This window comes from Pleurodeles waltl, chromosome 10, assembly GCF_031143425.1.
Source record: "Pleurodeles waltl isolate 20211129_DDA chromosome 10, aPleWal1.hap1.20221129, whole genome shotgun sequence".
NCBI classification, from domain to species: Eukaryota; Metazoa; Chordata; class Amphibia; order Caudata; family Salamandridae; genus Pleurodeles; species Pleurodeles waltl.
Window position 1 is genome coordinate 159,418,136 of NC_090449.1, and position 24,427 is coordinate 159,442,562.

Here is a 24,427-nt window from a genome sequence, read left to right on the forward strand (position 1 = left end):
TCACCAGCGCTTCTTGGTCGGGCTCAGGCTAGTTTGTAGAATAAGTTGGGGGATTTAGTTGGTTCACATATTTTGAAACTGTTATTTCTAGGATATAATCTGTGGCCACTGCAAGGCAGGCAGTCTTCTGCAGTGAGGTTGTTTCTTGAAACTATTGTGTTATGAAAAGCTGCTTTTTGTTCAGTGTGGTAAGCCGTTCTTGCTTGAGTGTTGTGCTAAATAAACAATGAGGATTTTTATGTCGCATATAATTGGGGCTCCCGGTTTTATGGTATTTATTTTCTTATGTCCGTCTTTATCCATACTTATTTTTTGTCCATCTTATTGGTAATTAGCAATATTTATTTTGTGTTTTGAGAAGACGTGAAGTAGTAAAGTGGTTTGTTTACACATTTAGGTTTTGACTGATAAACATGCACTTATACTACGGTGCTTGTCATGTTTTAGCAAATTAAATAGCCAATATAACCAAACATTGTACTTACATGTAAATATTATTAGCAGTATATACAGACATATGGCAACGTGCGTGTATTTAAAGACATCTCATCCAGTTTAATATTCATATCCTGTTTTTGCAGTGCAAGTTCTAAAATAGCTCTCTGTGAAAAGGTAAAATTGTTTTTGGTGTGGCGCAACTGGCCTTGGGGAGTAAATCTGGTTGGATAATGATGAAATAAATGAATGGCTGGAGTATACAAATCTCCTAGACATGGCTGTTTTCAGGCTTCTGCTAATTCTCGAAATCTTAATGTTATGTTATTCTCTCTCACCCCTGCATAGTGATTTTCAAGCAATAGCTCTAACAAGCAAAGAGGTTGGGGTTTCTAAGAATTTGCAAACAAATTCCCCATTTGTTAGCTATTGAGTTAACGTATCCTAGATAGTCTAACTTGTTTAAGCTTTCTTGGTAATCGTTATTTGTACTCAACCTAAAAGCGTGACTGTCTAGATCTGTTAATAAAATATTTATCTACATCAGATTTAGAGTTTTCTGTGCCTTCGAAGGACTGGATAGCTCAGCAGGATAAGCCCTTGCTGCTGAAATCTGACTCTTCTACAGTTTGCAAGTTTAATTTGAAACTGATTCAACCTAGCCTTTTATTCCTCTGCTTTTAGTCTATATCAATTTTCAGTTGGTGATAATTGTGTATAGAATATTGTATGTGAAGGGCTTTCAATGAAAGTACAATACAAAGGACAGTTCAATGCCAAAAAGCCACTGTCTACAGGATGCGTTCTCAGGCCAGCCCCAGCATTGATCAGTTATCTACGATAACATTGTCACCTGCAGGGTCCCAGGATAATGTCTGAGTACATGGGAATGCTGAAGAGAGTGGATGAGGGATTAGTGGTCCAACTGTCTTGCTTAATTTAAAGATCTCCTTGTATTCTCTAGGTGTACACTCCATCCTAATGATTCACTGGCAATGGAGGGGCCACTGTCACGGGTAAAATCTCTGAAGAAGTCTCTGCGGCAGTCATTCCGTAGGATCCGGAAGAGCAGAGTGTCTGGGAAGAAAAGGCCGAACCCCAGCAGCCCCTCCAGCAAGGTAATAAGCAATAGGGCAGTGGGGTGAGAGCTTGTAGCAGTTGACTATACCTGTAGTTTGGGCTGCTTGCAGTTGAAATAATGTTGATAGTTACCGTGGTAGTAGAATACATCTGGCATGCATGCATTCACCTTGGATGTTTGTACAATGTCGACTTGTGATCTTTGCACGTGGTGGGGTGTAAATACCAATTACAAATCTGACCTAGTGACATAGACGGCCAGCTTCCTCTTAGGAAAGCATCCATTTATCTTTTTTTGTTAAATGCTTCTAGGAACTGTTGCTAAACATGATTAGATTATACATGGCATACCCATCTAAAACTATGACGGGGATACCCACAATTTGACCACCTTTCCTTTCTTCTGCATTCTCCACTCTCCATTCTCCTCATACTACCTCCACCCTTCCATTTAAGTGAACTTTATGTCCCGCTTTCTTTTTTTTATCTATTCATTACAACTGTTTTCTTCCAATCTCAAGTGCAACCTTAGACTTTCTCAAAACAAGGGTTAGTAAAGACTGTCCTCATGTCTGCCTTTAGTTGCAGGAAGCCAATGCACATCTCGCAGAGCAGGCCAACCCTCACGACCTGGAGATGACTCCAGTGCAGAGAAGAATTGAGCCCCGGTCTGCTGATGACTCGCTCTCTGGTGTGGTGCGCTGTCTGTACTTTGCAGACTCTTTTTTGCGGGATGGTAAGAATCAATCGATGTGGTACAAGAGTCGCCTGATTAATTGAAGATCCTTGCTGAAGATTACAAACCCTTGACCCAGTGAAATCATGAACCTTGGCTGTCAGTAGTCTCTATTTGTCTTGTGATAGTTGTTTGCAATACATCACTGTAGATTTGTTCACTCAGTGGCCAGATAACAACTGCGACATGTTCCGCTTCTTCCATCTGAGAGCTATCAATGCCTTACCGGGTTCAGGCACATCTGTGTGTGAGCATGTCTTCAGTTCAGACCACAATGTACAGATTCTGAAGGGATTCTGTAGACGGGGACTAACTTGTTTGGGAGTTTTGCAGTCCTAATTTGGTAGATGTTTTGGGCATCCCCATAGGTTTCCTCGTGTAAGCGCAATGATTATAGAAGCCCAAAAGTGCTCTGTCCCTTTTTCTTTATCAACCTCAAAACTGTGCCCTCTTGTCAGAGGAGCACACAAGTTTACCGCATCTGCAGCAAGAGTGACTACTGCCCATTCAGTCCAGGCCACAGTCATTGTTGCTGTTCTTGTTGTGTGAGTAAAGAATATATTACACGTGCACATTCATGCCTGCTGCCAATGGAACTGAATCAACAAGTACCTCAATAAATGTTTATCACTCAGTCTCTCTCAGGTGGAACGTTGTCAATAGACACTGCTCCCAAACGCCAGATTATGCATCTTGGATGGCTAGCAAGCTTGGTTTGTAGAGTGTGTACCCTCCTAGAAGTCAAAGGTTTTTGTGTTATCTTCTTCTTCCAGGAATCCAGAAAATATTTCAGAATTTACCCCCTAAAGGCCTTGCCCAATCATAAATAAAGTATTTATCATATTTTCTGTTTTCCTAAAAATAGTCGAAGCGTGCCACAGAAACTGAGCATTATTTTGCATCCTCCAGCCCCTGTCTCCTTTCCATTTCCTTTCATAAGATCTCGTTTTCAGAATTCTAAATGCGTTCTGACCAACTATTGAGGATTCTGATCTCCACTTAATTAGTCCCCAGATCACACTAGTAAACGTGTAGCTCAGGTTGGTATTTAAAGAAATCTGAGTCCTTTCAATTCAGCCAAACAGAAACAATTTGTGGTGACTTCCAGTTTTCAGTTGCCTGTAGGCCAGTGAATTCTGTGCCATGGTTAAAGACTGCCTGCTTTCCTCGTTGTTGCCAAGTGTCAACACTTGGCTCTTCACAGACCACTTGCATATTTCCACTGATGGGTATCTCATTGTGATTGCTTAGTCAGTATTGTTTGTAACGTCTGCATCAACCAGGATGTCTCTCATTGCCTTCACTGGACCAGTGCCTCCAGACAAACGAAGATGGGTTGGCAAATGTGCTTGGAGAGGTTTTGCAACATGAATCTTTTCCGGATTCTTGTGCTAATTCATTCATTTGCTGTGCATTATTCCGCCATATAGTGTTTGGGTCCAGACACTCCTTTATTTTTTTTTTTATTTTTTTTTTTTAGTCTTCTTTCTCTGTCTCTTTAAAAAAAATTTGAGTTTTTTTTTTTTTTTTGTTGGGGTTCATGTGTTGCCACCAATTGGTGCCAAGTCCATCCTTCTCCTGATGTCCGGTGCCTGCCTCGGACGCCCCTGCACGTGGTCACCAGCTTCAGATTCTTTTTTTCCATTGGTTGGGTCTGGAAGCACTGCTGAACACTCCCAGTGCAAAGAAGAAACAATTAAAGCAACGGATTGTCCGAGAAAATTCAAGCTTTCAGTCAAAAACACCACCTTAGCAGAAGGAGACAGATATTCACCGTTATCTACTGAGAAATACTAAAGTAGGGCAGCCAACGGAAGGAGGTCAGTGAATACCTTGGTAAGGCGCAACCTGCACCGGGGGTGTTGGAGAACACAGCCTTTGGGGTCTGCCTGGAGTACCACCACCAGTTTGCACAGAGCGATGGCCACCAGATGTGTAACATTTCCCTTCTGAGAGACCACAAAACTGAGAACTGTTGGGCATGCACAGAGTTCTAGCCTAAGGTGCTGAGAGCCCAGAGGAACAGAGGTAGGCACGCTATTCCATGCAGGCACAGAAGGAAAGCCTGTTACTAGGAGACCTCAGCCTGTCCAGTGAAGAAGAGGATGGCCTCGCTAAAGGGGCCAAAAAAGAGGGCTCAGATGACAAGAGAGAACATCGGCGTTTAGTGAGAGCGCAAGAAACACAAAGAAAAGCGCCGACAGAGAATGCTAAAAAAGCAAGGGACAGACGAGCTGAGGACATCGGACTGCAGAATACCAAAAATTGCCTTGGCACCGAAACAGCTGTTGAGCTGAAGGCAAGTCGAGGTCAAAATATCCTCTCGTGTCCCATACTAAGGGCACCACAGGAAGTCAAGAGAGGAAAAAGAAAAGAGTGAAGCACCGCCTCCTTAAGCACCAGCACAGAAAAAAAGGCTGCTGAGTGAACTATTTCAAAGCGGGTGCTACTCCATTGGAACCTTTGATGGGAAAGACCCGGGAGGAGAGGGAAAGAATGAACTTGAAACCACCAGAGCTCCAAGAAGGCGAAGAACAGTAGCTCTTCAATGAGTAGGAGGATCCACAAAGGAGGCTGTTCCGCACAGAAGTGAAAGAACCGTGGCAAGATCTCAACGCCGACTTACTGAAAGAGAGTAGACACGAAACAGTTGAGGCCTTCACCCTGAAAACCATCGACATTTATAACAAAATCGTGAAGAGAGCCGCAGACCTATACAGGGTGTAGCTAGAGGAAGAAAAGTCTCAGATGTGCGTCCCCTCCTCACAAAGCAAATGCAAGTATCTCTACCAATATGGTGTGCCATTTTGGACCGGGGAAAGGGGCATTTGAAGGACCAGTGACCGACCTGCAGTAAGGTCCAGAGTAGAAAAGAAGTCAAGCACTCCTCAGAGGGCTCTGCTTTTTTCATTGCCTCAGTTTACTCATTCTCCTGGGCTTTGTAAATTATGTTGAAAATCTGTTTGCAGACCTCATTTACACTAGATTATGTCCTGTATTACAATGGTTTCTTCACTTGAATCATGTTCTGTTGGCTGCGATTGGTAAGCCGCCATATAAGCACCAGTGCACTCATTCCGTAAATGCTGGTTGGTTGGTTGCTTGTAAGCAAGTCTTCTCACACTCAAAATATTATGTAATATTCCATTGACTGCAAGAGGATTAGGTGTAAATTACTTATCTTATATTAACTGGGACTGTGAGTCCATAGGACTTCTTTAACAACTCTTTTCAACTAGCTACTACTACAACTAGAATATTCAATTGGCCCGACTAATTTGATTTGTGAAAGGTAGGTCAGGATATGCAAGAGAGCAATCTGAGGGAGTGATGTTATCGTCATATCATATTTGTCCTACTTGTATAACCCCATTGCGTTTCACATATTCACTTGAGCTCATTTTTCAATTATTGACACATGCATTTAGTATTGTTAGCAGGCGTATATCGTTTAATGTTTATTATTATTGTGTTCACATTGCATATGTAAACAGTTGCTGAACTAGCAACAATGCTTTATATTTTGTATGTCTGTTTTTGTATGTAATCCAAACACTGAATGTTTCCTAGAAGGAGAAGCACACTAAGGTGCATTCTCCGTCCTTCCACGAAGGTATGCAGGTGAAAGGCCAGGCCACCTAAAACTGGTACAGGCTTCTTCTGGGCCAACATAGCTTAGTTAAAGGCGGGGGGGGAGACGGAGGGGGGTAAAAAACAAATGCAGGGAATTCTAAAGCTCTGTTTATAATGTTGCAATTCTTTCGAATATTCTATTTATTAGATTATATTGCCACTCTAGTTTGTTTTTATAGTCAAAACTATTCACATACTATGCTCCAGGATAGGGTTTTGTGCTTGTCATAAAAATATGTTCTTAGTATGTATTCTTGAGTGTCTATTTGATGTGAACGGAGGTTTGAAACCTAAGAACAAGTACTCCTGCGCGCCATCCTCCTGTAATGAGCAGGTAATTGGCGGTTTGCGATCCACTGGGTTCTCCGACTCACGCTGATGTGTTGACTCTGTCTGCAGTGCCAGAGGGGTTAGATGCCTAAGCTGGGAATGTGTTCTGAATAAGTTTGCAGAAAACCTATTGGAAGGTGAACGGAGTACTGAAGTGGAGGGGCTGCTTTTTGTCAGGTTCCTTCAGCACACATTACAGTAGTTATGCTAGAATGCAGGAGATTTTCCTATGGTCGATGAATAAGGTACTTGTGTGAATATTACCAGGGATGCTACATGGTAACTTGCTGCTAGTGGCTTAGTAATAGCCTGCAGACAATGCCTTCAAAACCTTACATTGAAGTAATCTCAAACAAGGGCTGTGACATGTCACATATTAAATAATTCTATTGTAGATGTTTTCTTTGCTTCTTAGCGCTTTGGTTTGTTGGTCCAGCTAGTTACCAGCTAGTTATACACTGGCAGTGTACTAATCCGGACCATACTCTTTAAACAAGATATTGCAGAATGGACAGTCCAGTGTAGTATCCAGTTTAGTGGACTATGAGCACAAGAAATACCAAAATGGGATCTGAACAGCTGCTCAAAGCTGCCAGCTCATTTAAAACCATAAAGTGCTTGCCTGTCTTACACTTATTCATCCACAACATTGCTATTGCACTACTATTCACTGCGCCCCATGACACAATTGAACCTCCGTGGTCCTCATGCACAACATGGAAACATTCCCATATTGAGTCAAAATAGACAACACTCAACCCAACACCCTCCTTGTAGGCAAGTGCTTCCATGCCCCACACAGGGATAGTAAGTGCTATATAGGCTTAAACAATACAATACAATAAAACCCCTAATCAATTCTAATATACTTGAAAGATCTACGTAGTACAGTATTGAGTACATTTTGGGCATCCTTGTATGTATTCTGCATGCCTGGACATCCTTTTGATACAATGCGTTAAATTCTCCGGGTTTTAACAAGAATGAATTTGGGCCACAGATGGGGCATTAGTTTAAAAGGGGGGCTGTTTCCTCAGTACCTTAACTGTACACGTAGGGATATACATGTTCAGAGCAGCTCTGTAGTACCGAGGAAATTTCCACTACAATGGAAAGTGGAACAGATGTTTTAAAGCTACTGTGTATAATGTAACCAAATGTTATTTAAACTGTAGAAGTTTCTCAATCACAAATCTGAATTTTCGATATTTTTTTGCATTCACTTGAATATTTTAACTCCTCCAGCTGCTCATCACGGACCCACAATGTGGGCGGGAACAAACTCTGGGTCGGTGTTTGCCTATGCGTTGGAGGTACCTTCTCAGGAGAAGTTCTCGGAGCGGTCAGTGGAAGCAGTGCTTGGGAAGGAGATCCAACTGATGCACAGGGCGCCTGTGGTGTCCATTGCAGTGTTAGATGGACGGGGAAACCCTCTTCCAGAGCCTTATGAGGTGTCCCGTGACCTGGCAAAAGCCCCCGACATGCAAGGAAGTCACTCGGTGCTCATTGCTTCAGAAGAGCAGTTCAAGGTAATTTTAGTTTAGCAGAAAGTAGAAGATCTGGGATTTCAACTTGCAGTGTCTAGACTGGTTTACCTGGTGTACCAATAGTATGTTTTATTGTTGCTAGAAGAGTCTGGAGGTTTGTGGTCTCATGCACACTGAAAGAGGCACATCTCCTTTGATACCTACTCTTTTTTTGTGTCAAACCAATTTTGGGTTTGGTTGGGATGTAGACACAGTACACAGACCTAATTGACGGGCCAAAAGCATTCCATATTTTGCTGTCCTGGGTTTGGTCCTGGGTATTAGGGTGTTGCATGCTTTTATGCAAGGTTCAAGGAGCTGTGGAGATACATTTGATGCACTGGGAACAACATTAATGGTGTTTTTGGTTAAGCGGGACTAGATAAGATTTTGGTTTCTGGCTTATTGCCATGTTGGTACATTTTTATTGGACTAACAAAAAAATGAAAGATGAGATTGGAAATCTGTACACCTGCTGTTGCATTAAACGATTTATATCTTGATGACAAATTTGATTCTAGGGCTATTGGGACTCCCCAGTACAATCCTGGCACTCCTCAATTATTCCCAACACTGCCTTAAGGTAAAACCTATTTGATGTTCTCCAAAAACTCACTGGGAGGTACTCATTGTAGTGGCCTTGCTAGGATGGAAACCTCATTCAGCCCCACCTGTGAATCTAATTTTCTGCACACTTTCAAGCACCTACTTAATCTTTTCTTAATCTTTTTCAGACTCCTCTCTCTTCAGCAGTCTACAGTAACTTCATTTTAGTTTCCATAACTTTGACTACACTTCTACAATCTTTGTTCAATGAAGGTAGATTACTTTATGCTCCTACACTGCTTTGAAGATCTTGGACTGTGTTCCAAGGAAATATAAAAGAATACTTTTGAGATTATTTAATCCTCGTGCTATGAAGCATGCCTGCTCAGTCGTGACCAGAATTAAATCTCCAGCTGTGTGGAGATTGAAAAGGAATCCAAAGAAAGGTCAATCAACATGTTGCATGGTATTCTATGTACTGTTATTACTCCATGTAATAACCGTGTGTGTGGAGGGGGAAAGGTCACAGATATATCTCTTTTTTTTGTTAATATTTATAAGCACTCACAACTTAAACATATGTTACAAAGCTATCATATTTTTGGGGCTGCTCGACTGTGCAAGCTATGCTTAGAACCCACAATCAAAACAAAGCTACTAAGTGTGACACTCCTAGAACATAAACACCTTAAAAATTACAGCTAAAGTTATCAGTTTGTCCTTCCTGCCTTTACTGCTTGCCCCACTTTTCAGAGGACTTAAACAGTGATCTGGTTCGACTCACCCCACCCACTGTTCTTAGGGGAACCTTGAGCTGCATGATCTAATCTTCCCCTTCACTCTGCTTTTTACAGCTGTTCAAGACCTACTTGTTAATCTTTCCCATGAATATTCAGGGAAAATAAGGTCCGCTCCAGACACTGCTGCAAGTGATATATTTGAACCCAGGAGAATGTGAAGACATTATATTAATGAGAAATCGATCTGAGGAGGCCTTATTGTAACGGTCAGTGCCTACACCTGGTGTTACTATTGTCTACTCCTGCTCTCCGAGTGAGTGGGCTGTCACATAAGAGGCGGGGGGGAACTCTTTGCATTCAAGATGGCGCGTCTCTGCAAAATCAGTAGCCAACTGACTCAACATGAGGCAGTGCAATGGCCTCTTAAAACAATATTCCACGCAGCTTCCCCTGTTTGCAGCATGTGTTGCACTCTCCTGTCTTCTTCTCTTGCCTTTGGTTTATGACAATATTTTTTTTCTATAAAGTCTTGTATCGGTTTTGAGCGTGCCATGAATGACCCCATGATCAGCTCCCTCAAACCCAAAGCACTACTAAAACGCATGCTACCCTTTTGATTTCCCCCCACCATGTATCCGGTTCAGAAGTATAGGAGTGCTCTCTCGAAACTGCACACTAAAAAGAAACTCCTCACCGGAACTGGAAGAAAAACACCAACACTGTTACAGTGCAAGACACACAAGTCCATCTTGCAGGTCAAGTTCAAGACCAAAACAGTCTTTACAGTGCCATACCAAACTGACCAATAGCAGCAGTTCAAACAACCCTTACAGGATGCAAGAGGTGCCTTTCGTAATAGCACAATATCATGAGGTTATCCAAAAAGGATTGCTTACTACTTTAAGCAATTATGTGATACTATGCCACCCTTTCCACCAAATCCTCCCCATCCCCCAACTCACCAGAAAAAACTGCTTTGGGCAGTCAGGATGTTTCCATACTAGTGGAGTTAAATAACCCCAGATCATTGGCTGCTTCTGTCAGTGTGCATAGATTTCCACATAAAGCCCCATGCCACTCACCTACGTCAGAAAAGGACAAAGCAAGATAATCTATGCCTTTTGGAAGACATTGCTTCCTTGCTTCAGAAGTGGGCAATCGAGTGAGCACATGCAGAAAAAAGGAAGGTGGCTTTCAATGTATTTTTATGCATCCAAAAAGGGCTCTGCTACCTGTCCTACACGCAAGACTTCTTAACTGCTATGTGACTACAGTCCATTTCCGGATAACTAACTTTGGAGAGGTCATCCCACTGTTGCAGGAGTGGGACACATGACCGCGCTTGATCTCAAAGATGTCTTTACTTGTACCCATGCAGATAGCTCACCACAAGCACATATGAAATGTGTTAGGTCGCAAACATTACCGGTTGAACTTTTTGCCAGAAGAACTTTTCGGAAGAAGTCCCATTTACAAGCACTACAGATTCGGAATTATCTAGGAGCCACAATACGTAGTTGCAGCAAAAGCATATCTGGCAATGGATAGAGTGTTTGCATTTCAGAGGTTGTTTCCGCCATCCAGACAACTTGTCTGTGACAGTGAGGGTGTTAATAAAATTGTTCAGGAAAGATTGTTTCATGCATGGCTTTGGTTGCAAATGCACTTCTTGACCTGCGTTCCTTCAGAGCACACATCAGTGGCCACAAGCTGCTGTAGCGTGACAGGATCTCGTGTTGGTGGTGCCCAGGATACAGCAACTAGCTCTAGTGGTGAACCGGGACAAATTTGTTACAAGATATATCATTCCTCAAACCACAACAGCAGGTGACTGGGTGCAGCTCTCTATGGGGAGCGCAGGTGGCAAGTCTGATAATTCATAGCAATTGGTCACATAAAGATGCCTAGTTGCACATAATTGTGCTGGAATTAGACAGTTCAGTTAGCACTGCATGTGATACGCAGACTTTTTTCTGATGTGAAAAACCTTAACAAAATCAAAGGTGTGGAGTCTGTGTTCTAGTACACTGTGGATTTTGGGGATGTAAAAACGAGATATTCGCTGCACGACTAAAACAGAAGGAAGGGTGTAGAATGAAAATATTATTATACTCGAACACAAAGCCAGGTGGTAGGAAAATGCACAATATGTGATCTACAACAATACAACCCGCAAACTGATTGTTACACATGAGTAACATTTTCTTTTTTCTTTCTGCACAAGCTAGTCCGATAATGAACTAAAAAAATAAATTAAAAAAAAGAGCAGAGGATCTTGTTTACCGTCTTCTATGCTAAGCCAACCTGAGTACATCACATTTTATTTTTGTAAACACTATATTGAATCTAACATCATATTTCCTGCATAATTCTTGCAAGCTAAAACGTTCATTTAAAAAAAAAAGGTATTTCATCCTATCAAATCTGCATGTTTACGCTTTAGTGTCCAATATCACGAGTCTAGCTGTACACACTTGTACAGTCAATTAGACCTTGATGGTAGACTGTCAGACCAGTGGAGGCCGTGGCCTCTGCTTTTTTGCCTGCCTCGGGGGAATCTCTGTGCTTCTGATTCAGATGCTATGGTGGATGCATCATAGGGAGAACAGTTTAGGCAGGCACTACCACAACCCTCAAAAGCACACCGACATTTTAATCTTTCTGAACCAAACTTCTGAAGTGGGCATGGCCATGATGTGCAAAAACATTTCTCTGTGCATGAGAGGGCCTCCAATGACATTGCCCGGCCCTACTTAACAGTGGGCAACTGATACTGTGGTCTGGCTGCTGGACCTTCAGGTAAAGGGTTTCCAGTGGAGTGGAAGCTCTCCCTCTGAAAACCCTTTAAAAATGCTATTAATCATTTTTTTTAGTGTACACGTTGTCTTTGCTGTCCTTATCCCACAGAGTCTAGGAACCCTATTCACCTCAACTGATTAAAGTCGAAGTCTCTGGGGGAGCACCTCTGGCTATATAAAAAATGTGTCCTTAGAATCATCCTTGTTACTTTGTCATATCCCTCTGGAGTGCACATTGTATTATTGTTACTAAAAACTGGACTCTAGTGGTTCGGTAGTTATCCTATAGCTCCTAAACTACCAGTCACTTATTCCTTGCTGTATTAATAAAATCCTAGGTTCCACCCCAATTGGCTCAGAATGTGGGAGCCTATCTCATAATTTAGTAGGCAGGTGATCCAGGATGGGTATCTTACAAAAATCCTGGCCTGGAAACCCCTCCATTAAGGTGTTTCTGGATACCTGCTGTATACCTCACTTCAACCTTCAGAGCCACTCAGTTTGTTTTCTTAACAGCCTCACACACTACTTTCAGTCAACCCGCCTCATTCAGAGATTCCGTCAGTTGTTCTGTTGGTCCTGGCTTCCTTAGAATGTTCCATTGAAGTGAAATGGCACAGCGTTTACTTTGACAAGATCCCAGCCCAGATGTGAACACCCTGAGGGAAAACAAATCAGTAATGGGGCCTTAATGCAGAGTTGGTCTAAACTGAAAATGTAGAGACAATCCTGCTGTGGACCATTCTCACTCCTGCCAACCAGCTTCATAACAAGACAACCAGACTTTAACTTTCAGGCACTACTGTAAGAAAAACATCAGGTGGTAGAAGGGCATTTTAAGCAGGGTCATTGAAACAAGGGTAGTGCCCTGACGTGAGGTAGGATGGAAGTTTGCTGTCTGGTGATCTCCTGGTACGCTTGGCTTGTGCAAGGTGAAAAGAGGAAGGATGCTTCTGCAAACTTTGTGGTATCTGCCTCATATCGCACCTAGATGGTACTAATCTCCCGCGAGTAGGGCAGCTCCATTTTTATTTCCCGACTTCCTGCTTGCTCCCCTTAGTCCATAGACTTACAGCTGAAACCATGCAGTTATCCAGTCCTGTATTTTCCCTTATACTGACCGTTGTTTCAGAATTCTTAGTAACCATGGGTGGTCATCCAAGTATTCAGCGTCTATGTGAAAAACTGCCTGAAATTCTAAACATATCCTGAATTTTGGGAGCTTGAGACTTCCTCTGAATGTATAGTAAATGTGTCGCTCAGTTTGAGGTTTGGGCACCCTGGGAAATGGAACTGACTTTGAAAACCTTAGATGTCACCCAAAGGCTATCTTGTTTCCTTTGAAATACTTTCAGTGTGTGTGCTTCCATATTTGTTTTTCCTTATCGTTGTTTACTTGTAGAAAAACTTCAACCAGAAATGTTTAACCTTTAACTCTTGGAGTGCACTAGTTTTGACATGCTTATTACAGTATCCAATAAGACAATGGTCACACACTTTCATCTAGATGATGTTGTAAACAGCCTGTTTTCCTGGTGCCCATAGTGATAATAGCAGTTCAACTCTGGGAACTGATTTGGTAGGGGTCCTCGGCGTGCTGATGAGCCCGCCGAGATATGAATACTCAGTACTCCTGATAAGGAGGGTACACCACATTACATGCAAGCAGCACTGTTTCCCTATCCAGCCAAAGTGATTGAAAAGGCCATAAACAAGCAACTCACCACCCACCTTGAACTTTAGCATCTTCTAGACGACACTCAATCTGGATTCAAAACAAACTACAGCACTGAAACAGTACTCCTCACGGCACCAATGATATTCAAATCATCCTGGACCAAAGAGAAACAGCGGCCGTCATCCTGTCTGACCTCATCAGAAGACTCCACAAGATTGGCATACAAGGATCTGCTCTCAAATGGGTCTGTTTCTTCCTCCCAGGAAGAACCCAAAGGGTCTGACTGTCACCCTTAACATCAAAGACCAAGAGGTTGATATGAGGAGTCCTACAGGGGTCGTCGCTCAGTCCCACCCTTTTCAACATATACATGACACTGCTCACCAACATCACCTAATCACAAGACATCACCGTCATCTCTTAGGCCAATGATACCTAGCTCATCCTCTACCTAACAAACAAGATAACCACCACAAGGACCAACTGCATGAGCATGGTAGCAGACTGGATGTGAACCAACTGCCTGCAGCTCAGCTTTGACAGTATTGAAGTACTGATCTTTGGCAACAAGACCTCCCTGTGGGACTCCACTTGGTGACCATCAGATCTAGGACAAAAGCCCACAGCCACAGATTTTGCCAAAAATCTAAGGATCATCCTAGACAGCAAGCTCAACATGACTGCTGAAAACAACAGTGTGCACCTCCTGCATCCTCATCCTGTGCATGCTACGAAAGATCTTCAAATGGTTGCCTCAAAATACTAGAAGGACCAACATGCACGCACTCTTCACTAGCAGGCCAGACTGCGGCAACAGTCTAAACCAGCCTGTGTAGGTGTTTGGAGATTCTGGCATAATCCACTTTTGTTTTCTGTAGCCTTATTTTATTGTTCCCTATAGCCTTTATTTTATTGTGGTAGATGGTATTTAGTGGCATAAAGAGTTAATCTGTTGGTATAGTTCCTATGTGTGATTTTAATTTCTTTGCTGTAATTCTGTGAGGAAGTACACATGCTGGGGTTGTAAAACTTGAAGCAAGCTTATGAAGCTTTACTTCTAAAGGTGGTTTAGACCACATTGATGCACACTTTAAGGTTTTTTTTTTCCATAAGTTGTGCGGGCCAAAGATTATAAAGAAAAGTGACATGTCTACCCTCCTCCACCTCCTCTTCTCCATTCCCCTTCTCATTTCCTACTTAAAATATTTCACAGGGGTGTTTTGAAAAATTGAGAGAGCCAAGGAAAGGGTTGTCTATGTATGTCAAAACTAGTGGAACCTTCATATTAGAAACATTTGCAGTTTTCTAAATAGATTAATGAACTGCTTTGCAGCTCTGAGGACAAGTCAATTCCTCTTTTTCAAGAACCTGTTTTGGCAACTCAGCTGATGCAATGGAGAAACAAGCCTGTGAACCTAGTAATGTGACATTCTAACATAATGTGGGTTTTGATGTCATAACATGGGCACAGTATGACTGTCCATGGAAACACTTCATCAGGTTCTGTAGGTCTTTGAGTGATAATGTGGCACTGCATTTAGGGATTGTAGGAGACTAGAAAGCGGTTTTACATGGCTGAAAGGTGATCTAATGCCATTATTCACTTCACCAAAAGATGTTGAGGATGCAATCGCTAGATGTTCCAAGAAAGGAAGAGAACCTCAGTGTTTGCTACTGCCTTACACTGTGTATTGCCTCCATAAGTTCTTGATTCGCAAGCACAGACATTGCCTATTGAGCTTCCTACCCTACGGACACAAGCCTGCTTGGACCTTTCATGTTTCAGCAGCAGGCCAACCACTGTCTGAGTCTGCCCGCCTTCTGAGATGCCAGCACTTCGTCCTTCGAAACAATCTCTGTTGGGCCAACCTCTGTTGGGCTGTTTCAGGTATTTGCTCCTGGTGGCTATCATCTGGATTACTTCAGCCATTCTTCTCATACCAGATTCTGTTTATGGAATTTCCTGCACTAATGTACCTTTGTTAAGCATATGCTTCTATAGCCACTTCTGCCATTTATAGAGCTCCATAGTGTTGTGCTCTGATGCCGTTTACAGTGTGTGAAGCAACATTATTCTATTGTCTTGGTACAATGACAAACACATTCTGTAGCAGAACATACATTGAAGGTAATTACCTCCAATATCCTGTTAGTTGTGTTTGAGGTACAACAGTGGAGAGTGCTTGACTGTAAACAAGTACTCATTCTTTTACATGCCAACCACAAAAAGACTCCATTGGTGCGTATGTCTTGAAGTAGGGTTCCAGACTCTGACAGGAGATCATCGTACGGAAGGGTTTGTATTTTTTTCCTCTGTGTATGAATCTTTCTTCAGCCATGACCATATCAAGTTCAAAATTTGATAGGGTTGTCTCACAGCGTGACCTACAAGTATGCCCCTTTGAAAGCTTTTCAGACTTAAGGAAGTTGCCGTTTACGCCAACCTCTGTGGATTCCTATCCTTGAGTTCCGTTTTTTGCCATGTTGCGTGAAATTTTGACTATTATTACTCACATAAGCCAATATCAAGTTACTGCAGGTTTTTCAAAATCTATAGTTTGCATTCACTATATCTTCCCCCCCTCAATGTCCGTGTTGCTCAGACTTTGCACCTTATAATACGTTGTTCTGTCCCAAACTAGTAAGTTTAGAAGAATTCTAACTGTAAGAACTCTGGCCACATGCCCATACACCCTCCCACGCGCACACAATTCAAATACTTTGGGTTTTTTTCATTCCTGAAGCAAAGGCAATAAGATTTAAGCAATTATTAAAAAAAATTATGCCCATCTTATGAAAAACGAATGCAATTTTGGTTATCCGTGATCAGTATGTTTGAGAAGGCCACATAGAGATGTTGAAAAGGATAAGGGTGCCCAGTTGTTAAGCACCACCAAAACTCTGCTTACATTGGCTTTCTTATTTTGGCACTGTATTGCTATATCGGCTGTGCAACAGCATTTTGCCCACTGCTACATTTGTAATAGTGTGGCTAGAGCGTTCTTAGGTTAGTTGTCTTATCGTGAAAGTCTTCTGTGTGGTTGGCATCCATGTTACTGCCATTTTGGGGTGAATCTGTCTTTGGGGGGTGATTGCCTATGGTTGCTCTATGTCTATTCTATTAAGTTGGTTCTGCTTTCTCAAAAAAAAATAATTGTGTGCAGAAATCACTCCTCCTACCCACTTCTGGCATACCACAGCCAAGCTGGTAATTAGCACTAATAGACACATTTGTATAATCTGCTTGTTATGGGGCTGGTGAGAAACGTTGTGATCGACTTGGAGAATCTTCAGGTTCTCTCTATGCTGTCCATGAGACTGCCTGGCATAAGCCCTCTCAACTGAATACTTTCAAGGAATGCAATGCAAAGGCGAGTGGGACTCGAGATCGTGGTTAGACCTTGAAAGAGCACACACAGGAGACATTGTGTCTCTTTGTGGGTGGACTTTGCCCGTGGTGCACCACTGTTTAATTCTATGCAACCAGTGCCTCCCATGTTAAACGGTGGGTGTGCACACCTGAAAGTATGCTCGGACAGTCCACAAGACAAGTGGATACTGAAGGATCTACTTGTAACAAATACTGTTAGCAATGAGGAAATGTGCAAGCAGCACAGAACATCTCTGGTCTCACCCACCAGTAAAACTTATAACTCGTTGAAACAGGGATGCTCGCCACCACAGCACCAGATGATATTGCGTTCTGGTGTGTGCTAGAAACATTTTACGATCACAAGAGCACCTCACTGCCTGTGTTGTTGCCATCCTTCTGTTTGAAACCACGCATGGAGTTGTGTGGAAAATGGAGACATTTAGCACACGCACTTGCCAACACACTTGTGTGACATCACAATAACCCAGTATACACGATACCATAGTCTCAAATCAGAAGATGAAAAAAGTATTTCTGTGGGTGTACATATTTTCATTGCATTAATAAAAGCGTGTATCTCCATGAAACACGTCACTAACTCTAAGATGTCAGGCTTTTGCTCTGTGTGGGGGGGATGTTTTCTGCAAAGCCCATTTTATCACGCTAGAGCAAATAAAAATAAAACTGGCCCACTTTTAATCGGCACATTACTGCAAAACAATTATCAAGCCATTCCCTGTCCGTGGGCCAATTCAGCGTGAACACTCGCCGCTGCACCGTCATTGTAGTGCTCGCTCCTCGACAAAATAATTGGTTGGTCTGGACCCACCCAAGAAGTGTTAAGATGCAAGTAAATGTGGTTAATAAAGGGATTCTGAAATGTATTCTGCCCTCTTCACTGTGGGGCAGTCAGACATTCGGGCTCCTGTGTAGGGAATTAAGCGACTATTAAATCTCTGTGGAGCAGATACCTGTGTGTAAGTACTTCTGGTGATCACTGTCTTTCCAGTCAAGGAAACCTCAGTACCAGGGATTGCTGAAACCTACACCTGTTTGCCAGTTACAGCCCGAGAAACTGACTAGCAGTGCTTGTCTACCCTTCATGGCAGGGAACCGGTTCATGTGAATCTGATGTTCAATTTGTTCATTTTAATCTGTTCTCTCTGCTTCTCCTTCCCAGGTGTTCACTTTACCTAAAGTCAGCGCGAAAACCAAATTCAAGCTGACTGCTCATGAGGGCTGCAGAGTGCGCAAGGTGGCCCTGGCGAGCTTCACGAGTGCTGCCACGGAGGACTACTCCGAGAACTGCCTGGCCTGCCTGACCAATCTGGGAGACATGCACATATTCACCGTCCCTGGCCTGAGGCCGCAGGTGCGCTATGACTGCATCCGTAAAGAGGACATCAGTGGCATCGCCTCTTGTGTTTTCACGAAGCACGGACAAGGTGAGCAGATCCTGGTTATAATTCTGAAGACCGTAGACCTTTTGTGCATCCATCCTGAATGACTTAAAATGCTGCCGTCCTCACTATTTTTAGCATGGTAGCTTTAACATGTTACAAGTCCTTTATGTGTTTTAATCCTCCTGAAGAATCTCCCCTTAAGTCACCAAAGCTGTCTCGCCAGGAAATCTAGGTAAGTGGTCTTTGGGTGTCCTCACGCTTTGTGAAAAAATGTGAAAATGCGGTTCCTGCATTCCCCGCTATAAGCAGTAGAGCAGAAAGACTATGAAACTTCACATTAGACTCTTTCTTTCGACATGGTGTCTAGACTTGGTGAAAAGTAACTTTTTGGATTGCTTGTGCACCTGCTTGGACATCCAGGTTTCAGCTCCTTCATTGGGTGCGGTGGAAAACCACCAATGGCCCACTTAAGATAGTGATGTTTTGGTTTCATTTCCTGCTTTAACATCCGAGTTCACATTTATTTGTCTAATCCATTAAACATCAGATGCCTGTGGTCCTGGCTAACTGACCTGGACATCTGGAAGGACTTTACTTCTGGCAACTCCCTCTATTAAAATGAAGAGCTCAGAATTTCCTCCTTACTAGCCAGTCTTAATACTATTTGAGTGGAAGGCCAACCTCTAAATGGCATAGAGTCCATGGAAGTATTAACCCCAAATGTATTACCCCACCCAGAAAGCTGACTTTCTCTGAAGCCTAACATTATGATTGAAAAAAGGCCCATACCAAGATCAGCTACTCTGACACCCCAAATCTTATGTTTCTGAATTCGAGGAGCTTTACGGGGACTGAGCCTTCTGTCACTTGCTGACTGGGCATCTCTGATCTTCCCTGGACTGTATCTGAGATTCTTCTCAAAGTCTATTACTACAAATTCCCAAACCTCTATTCTTAATCACAAATCTGTCTCCTCTGTTGCATGACCTGACGTTTTTTGTTACATAATGTGTATGTGCAGATGCTACCACCCCCAGTGGGGTTTCTTTAGTTCCATTACTCCTTTGTCCATGGGTGGGGCCATACTGAAATCCCAGTATGACTGCTACCCCTGTCGCCTGCGCTTTCAAGCTCAGTTTCCTCCTTTGTAGTCTTCATCTTTTTCGTGTTCCTTTAGTTTTCCTCACTTTATATCCTCCTATGGCCACTGGCGTATTGGCTTCTTGCCTTTTTATCAAAACTCGTTTGATATTTTTTTCTGCTCAGGTGTTTTTTGTTTTTTTCGTTTTCAGATTGATAGTTTTGTAGTGGTGGATTCCAATATATTTGTTGTAAGGAATTCACGTAATGCCTCCTGCACCTCATCCATAACCCAGATAAAAGCTCCCTTTGTCTGCTCAGCGCCTCCGTATTAGTCCTTCATGCAGGGCTTCATCGCTGAGCTTCCCTTGCTGGCTCACAGTGAGAGCAAGAGCTTAACTCTGGCCCTTGCAGCCCTTCAGAGGGGACCCCATTCAGCCCACAGCTAACGAGTGTCTGTTGGGATCCCTATTTGCACTCTGCTGGGAGGCCTCATCATTTTGAGGTATACCTCCGAGTGACAGCCATAGCCCACAGCAAACTGACATCTAGATGTCTGTGTTAAAGCACCAGTATATATTGAAAACCTCCTAAGCGACTTTCTGCATAGCACAAACCCTACAGAACCATCTCTACCGCAGCACCCAGTCTGCGCTGAGTGGAGGCAGGAGACCAATATCTGCAGCAACTGGTGTCTGTGCATTCTCCAGACTGACCTTCGACGAGAACTGTGCGGTCCATCGTGCAGCACCAAGACCGGAATCTGCTCCAGCACTCCTCAGTCTACACGTTCTCTCCAGCAAATGCCAGGAGCTGAGCTCTCTGTATTAGAAAATGCGCTCTGTACACAGAGAGGACAGGAGACGCCTTTTGTATCAGTTATTCAATTATTTTACTGGACATCAGACCTATATAAGCAAGCACCTTGAATGAATATTTCTGTACCACAGTACTTTGTCTCTTGAGCAAGATAAACACCATATCCGTACAAGAACGAGGAACCAAACCTTCTCTACCAAACCCTCCGGACTGAACCACCCTGTGGGTGAGGTACCTCGGGGCCCAAAGCTTCTCTGCCCCCAAGAGGCATCCGCCAGCAAGTAACCAGCCTTGCGTCTGCAACAGCTACCTGTGCCATTTGCAGTTGGCCCACCAATCACTACCACGTATCAAACAACCACTCATTGTTCATCTCCAGAATATTCTGCACCCAAGACTCACTTCAGTCCCATCACTCAGCCTACCAGCTGAAGACCCTATGTCCAGCTCAGACTGGTGACTGACTCCCCAACACTCACTGGCCTTGCACCCTCATCTACCGTAGTTTGTTTTGGAAGAGGCTCTGCATGGGCAACTGGTGTGAGGTCCATGCATGGAAATCCTTAAATGTTTATACTTATATTAAATCCCATATTATTGTCCTGTTCCAAGAAGCTGACAGTGTAAGACTTGCAGCTTGCCATTCTGAGATGAGGTTGATTTCTAGTAAAGAAGTCTTTTGAAAGCGGCCCGGCAAGCGGTAGTCATGAAGTAACTGCACTAAATGGGTGCAACTCTTAAAGATAACCTCCGTTCCTAGTGAAGGCTTAAAACCGAGGAATTGGGCATCGCGTGTGTCTCAGCGTGGCAGCTAGGGTAACTTTGCACAGTTTCGAGTATCATTTAAACCTCTTAAGTCATGACAATTTTGTACCTTTGTGCATTACTTTGTGTATAAGACAGATTAAGTGCTATTCTTCAACTTCTGAAACTGACCAGTTGTATTTTCTTGTTTTTTTTTTTTTTTGTCCAACCGGTATGCTTTTTCAGGTTGTCAAATCCTTTTGAGAATATTGTAAGTTATCATTAATACTCCTAGCAACAAGTGCTTTAGTCCACCAGCTTTGTAACATTTAATACACTCTCTGTTTTAGTAATGCGACCAGTTTTTGCAAGTAGGAGTCGGGGTGAAATTGTTAGAATGCAATCCTATTTCTGTAGAATTATTTATGTGTATACTGAAATACGAACACATAAAGGATGCGGGAAGCTACGTTTCTGCTTAGTGAAGGAAAGATATTTCTGGGACAGCAGAGGAGTTGGTGCGATGAGAATTATGAAAAGAAAAAGGGAAAGAAGCCTAGAAGTGTTTCATAGAGAGGAATTATGCAATTGTACACCCATTCATTTTTTTGAACAGCACTGCTTTCAATGGGCCACGGAGTACTGGCACTTCATAACTTTCTCTGTTTGAGTACCGGAAGGTCTCCTCGGCTGAGGAGAGTACCGGTACTCGGTCTCGGTGGAGTTGGTATGTTGAGCAGCACAGATGCTGTTCAGGTGCTGCTGACGAGTGTAGCGCTTCTGTGCTCCACTCTGAGAGGCAGTGCAGCCCTGCAGACTCCGGCGGCGGGCGCGTCGATGCCCCCGCACATCTGGTCGTTAGTGGTGTCAGAAGTGCCACGCGACCGGCATTTCCCTCAGCCGGCAAATGCGAGAATCGCAGCTGCTGAAGAAAATGCACTACGCACATTTCCTTTTGTGACAACAGTGTGGGTGCAAAATGCACTTTTTACTGACAGCGCCTTACAAGCTCTCTAGGCTCTCAGCCTGCAGCGCCAAACCTGACTCTACCATGTCTGCCTTGGGCTGTTTAAAAAGCTGAGATGCACTTACGTGGTAGCATTGTAAACGGGTGCCACAGCTGGTCCAGTTTATGCAGTACCTGTGCCACGAGAACGGGTGCCACAGCTGGTCCAGTTTATGCAGTACCCATGCCACGAGAACGGGTGCCACAGCTGGTCCAGTTTATGCAGTACATGTGCCTCGAACGGGTGCCACAGCTGGTCCAGTTTATGCAGTATATGTGCCTCGAGCGGGTACCACAGCTGGTCCAGTTCATGCAGTACCCATGCCACGAGAACGGGTGCCACAGCTGGTCCAGTTCATGCAGTACCCGTGCCACGAGAACGGGTGCTATAGCTGGTCCAGTTCATGCAGTACCTGTGCCACAAGAACAGGTGCCAAAGCTGGTACAGTTTATGCAGTGCCTGTGCCTCGAGAACAGGTGCCACGGTTGGTCCAGTTTATGCAGTACCCGTGCCACGCGAACAGGTGCCACAGTTGGTCAATTTATGCAGTACCCATGCCACGAGAACAGGTGCCACAGCTGGTCCAGTTTATGCAGTACCCGTGCCACGAGAACAGGTGCCACAGCTGGTCCAATTTATGCAGTACCTGTTCCTTGAACAGGTGCCACAGCTGGTCCAGTTTATGCAATATCCGTGCCACGAGAACGGGTGCCACAGCTGGTCCAGTTTATGCAGTACATGTGCCATGAGAACGGGCGCCACAGCTGGTCCAGTTTATGCAGTACATGTGCCTCGAGAATGGGTGCCACAGCTGGTCAAGTTTATGCAGTACCCGTGCCACGAGAACGGGTGCCACAGCTGGTCCAGTTTATGCAGTACCCATGCCACGAACGGGTGCCACAGCTGGTCCAGTTTATGCAGCACATGTGCCTCGAACGGGTGCCACAGCTGGTCCAGTTTATGCAGTATATGTGCCTCGAACGGGTGCCACAGCTGGTCCAGTTTATGCAGTACATGTGCCTCGAGAACGGGTACCACAGCTGGTCCAGTTCATGCAGTACCCATGCCACGAGAACGGGTGCCACAGCTGGTCCAGTTCATGCAGTACCCGTGCCACGAGAACGGGTGCTATAGCTGGTCCAGTTCATGCAGTACCTGTGCCACAAGAACAGGTGCCAAAGCTGGTACAGTTTATGCAGTGCCTGTGCCACGCGAACAGGTGCCACGGTTGGTCCAGTTCATGCAGTACCCGTGCCACGCGAACAGGTGCCACAGTTGGTCCAGTTCATGCAGTACCCGTGCCACGCGAACAGGTGCCACAGTTGGTCCAGTTCATGCAGTACCCGTGCCACGCGAACAGGTGCCACAGTTGGTCCAGTTCATGCAGTACCCGTGCCACGCGAACAGGTGCCACAGTTGGTCCAGTTCATGCAGTACCCGTGCCACGCGAACAGGTGCCACAGTTGGTCCAGTTCATGCAGTACTCGTGCCACGCGAACAGGTGCCACAGTTGGTCCAGTTCATGCAGTACCCGTGCCACGCGAACGGGTGCCACAGTTGGTCCAGTTCATGCAGTACCCGGGCCACGCGAACGGGTGCCACAGTTGGTCCAGTTTATGCAGCACCTATGCCACGAGAACGGGTGCCACAGTTGGTCCAGTTTATGCAGCACCTATGCCACGAGAACGGGTGCCACAGTTGGTCCAGTTCATGCAATACCTGTGCCACCAGGTTTGCCCCAATTTCCGAGGCCCCTGCGAGATTACCAAATAACCCTTTCGCGGTAAGTGTTGCACTTTTTGTCAAACATGCAGCTGCCGGTCGAGCTGCCATGGCCCCTAGTGGAAGCTGCAGGTGCAGGAGCTAGGTGGCCCCATCTGGGTCGGATCCCAGGCTACAACATTGGCTGCTCATCTTTCCTCTACCACTGTTACTTTCTTTGATTCCTGATTCTGGATCCTGGTCCTGCGTGGCTGTTTGTGCCTCTTGGCGCCAGGGAAACAGATCCCGAAGCTGTACTATTTGAAGCAGAAACGCTGTGATGGATCGGACCGGTGTGCCAGTGCCTTGTTGGGGAATGCCAAACAGAGTTTTGGGTATCGAGATTGAATGCAGCTCTCAGGGAGCACTTGTCTGCTAATCGGGAGTGGCACAGAATAAGTGCACAACTAACATTGCCTGGATTTGTATACTGAGTAAGAAGAGAGATAAATTGGCAGTGCACCACTTACTGACCTGGAAAAAATGCTGCACACACTGCTAATTCTCTTCTCTACTTTTAGCCACAAACCAGGACAAAAAGGAGGTGAATGTATAGGATCCTCGACAGTCTGACTAGCCCATGGGGCAATCTGGCTGCAACAGAAGGGCAGATATGACATGTCACTGCAAGCACTTTGTTTTTGGTTCTTTGTAGGCATGTTCTATGGTCTGGTGGGCTGCTTTTACTGCTCATTTCCTTGCTAGAACCACAAGAATTATCCTCAGCAAGTACAAATG

General features: G+C 44.2%; 1 protein-coding gene across 2 annotated transcripts in view; it reads left to right on the top strand.

The window, feature by feature from the left end:
* The window catches only part of LLGL1 (LLGL scribble cell polarity complex component 1), a 261,337-nt gene that overhangs the window by 207,160 nt on the left and 29,750 nt on the right, over positions 1-24,427 (top strand). For both annotated transcript variants that reach the window (XM_069210096.1, XM_069210097.1), the window contains exons 15-18: positions 1,400-1,553; positions 2,098-2,251; positions 7,460-7,743; positions 18,056-18,320. In XM_069210096.1, the coding sequence (XP_069066197.1) occupies positions 1,400-1,553; positions 2,098-2,251; positions 7,460-7,743; positions 18,056-18,320 (857 nt within the window). The remainder of the gene's footprint in view (positions 1-1,399; positions 1,554-2,097; positions 2,252-7,459; positions 7,744-18,055; positions 18,321-24,427) is intronic.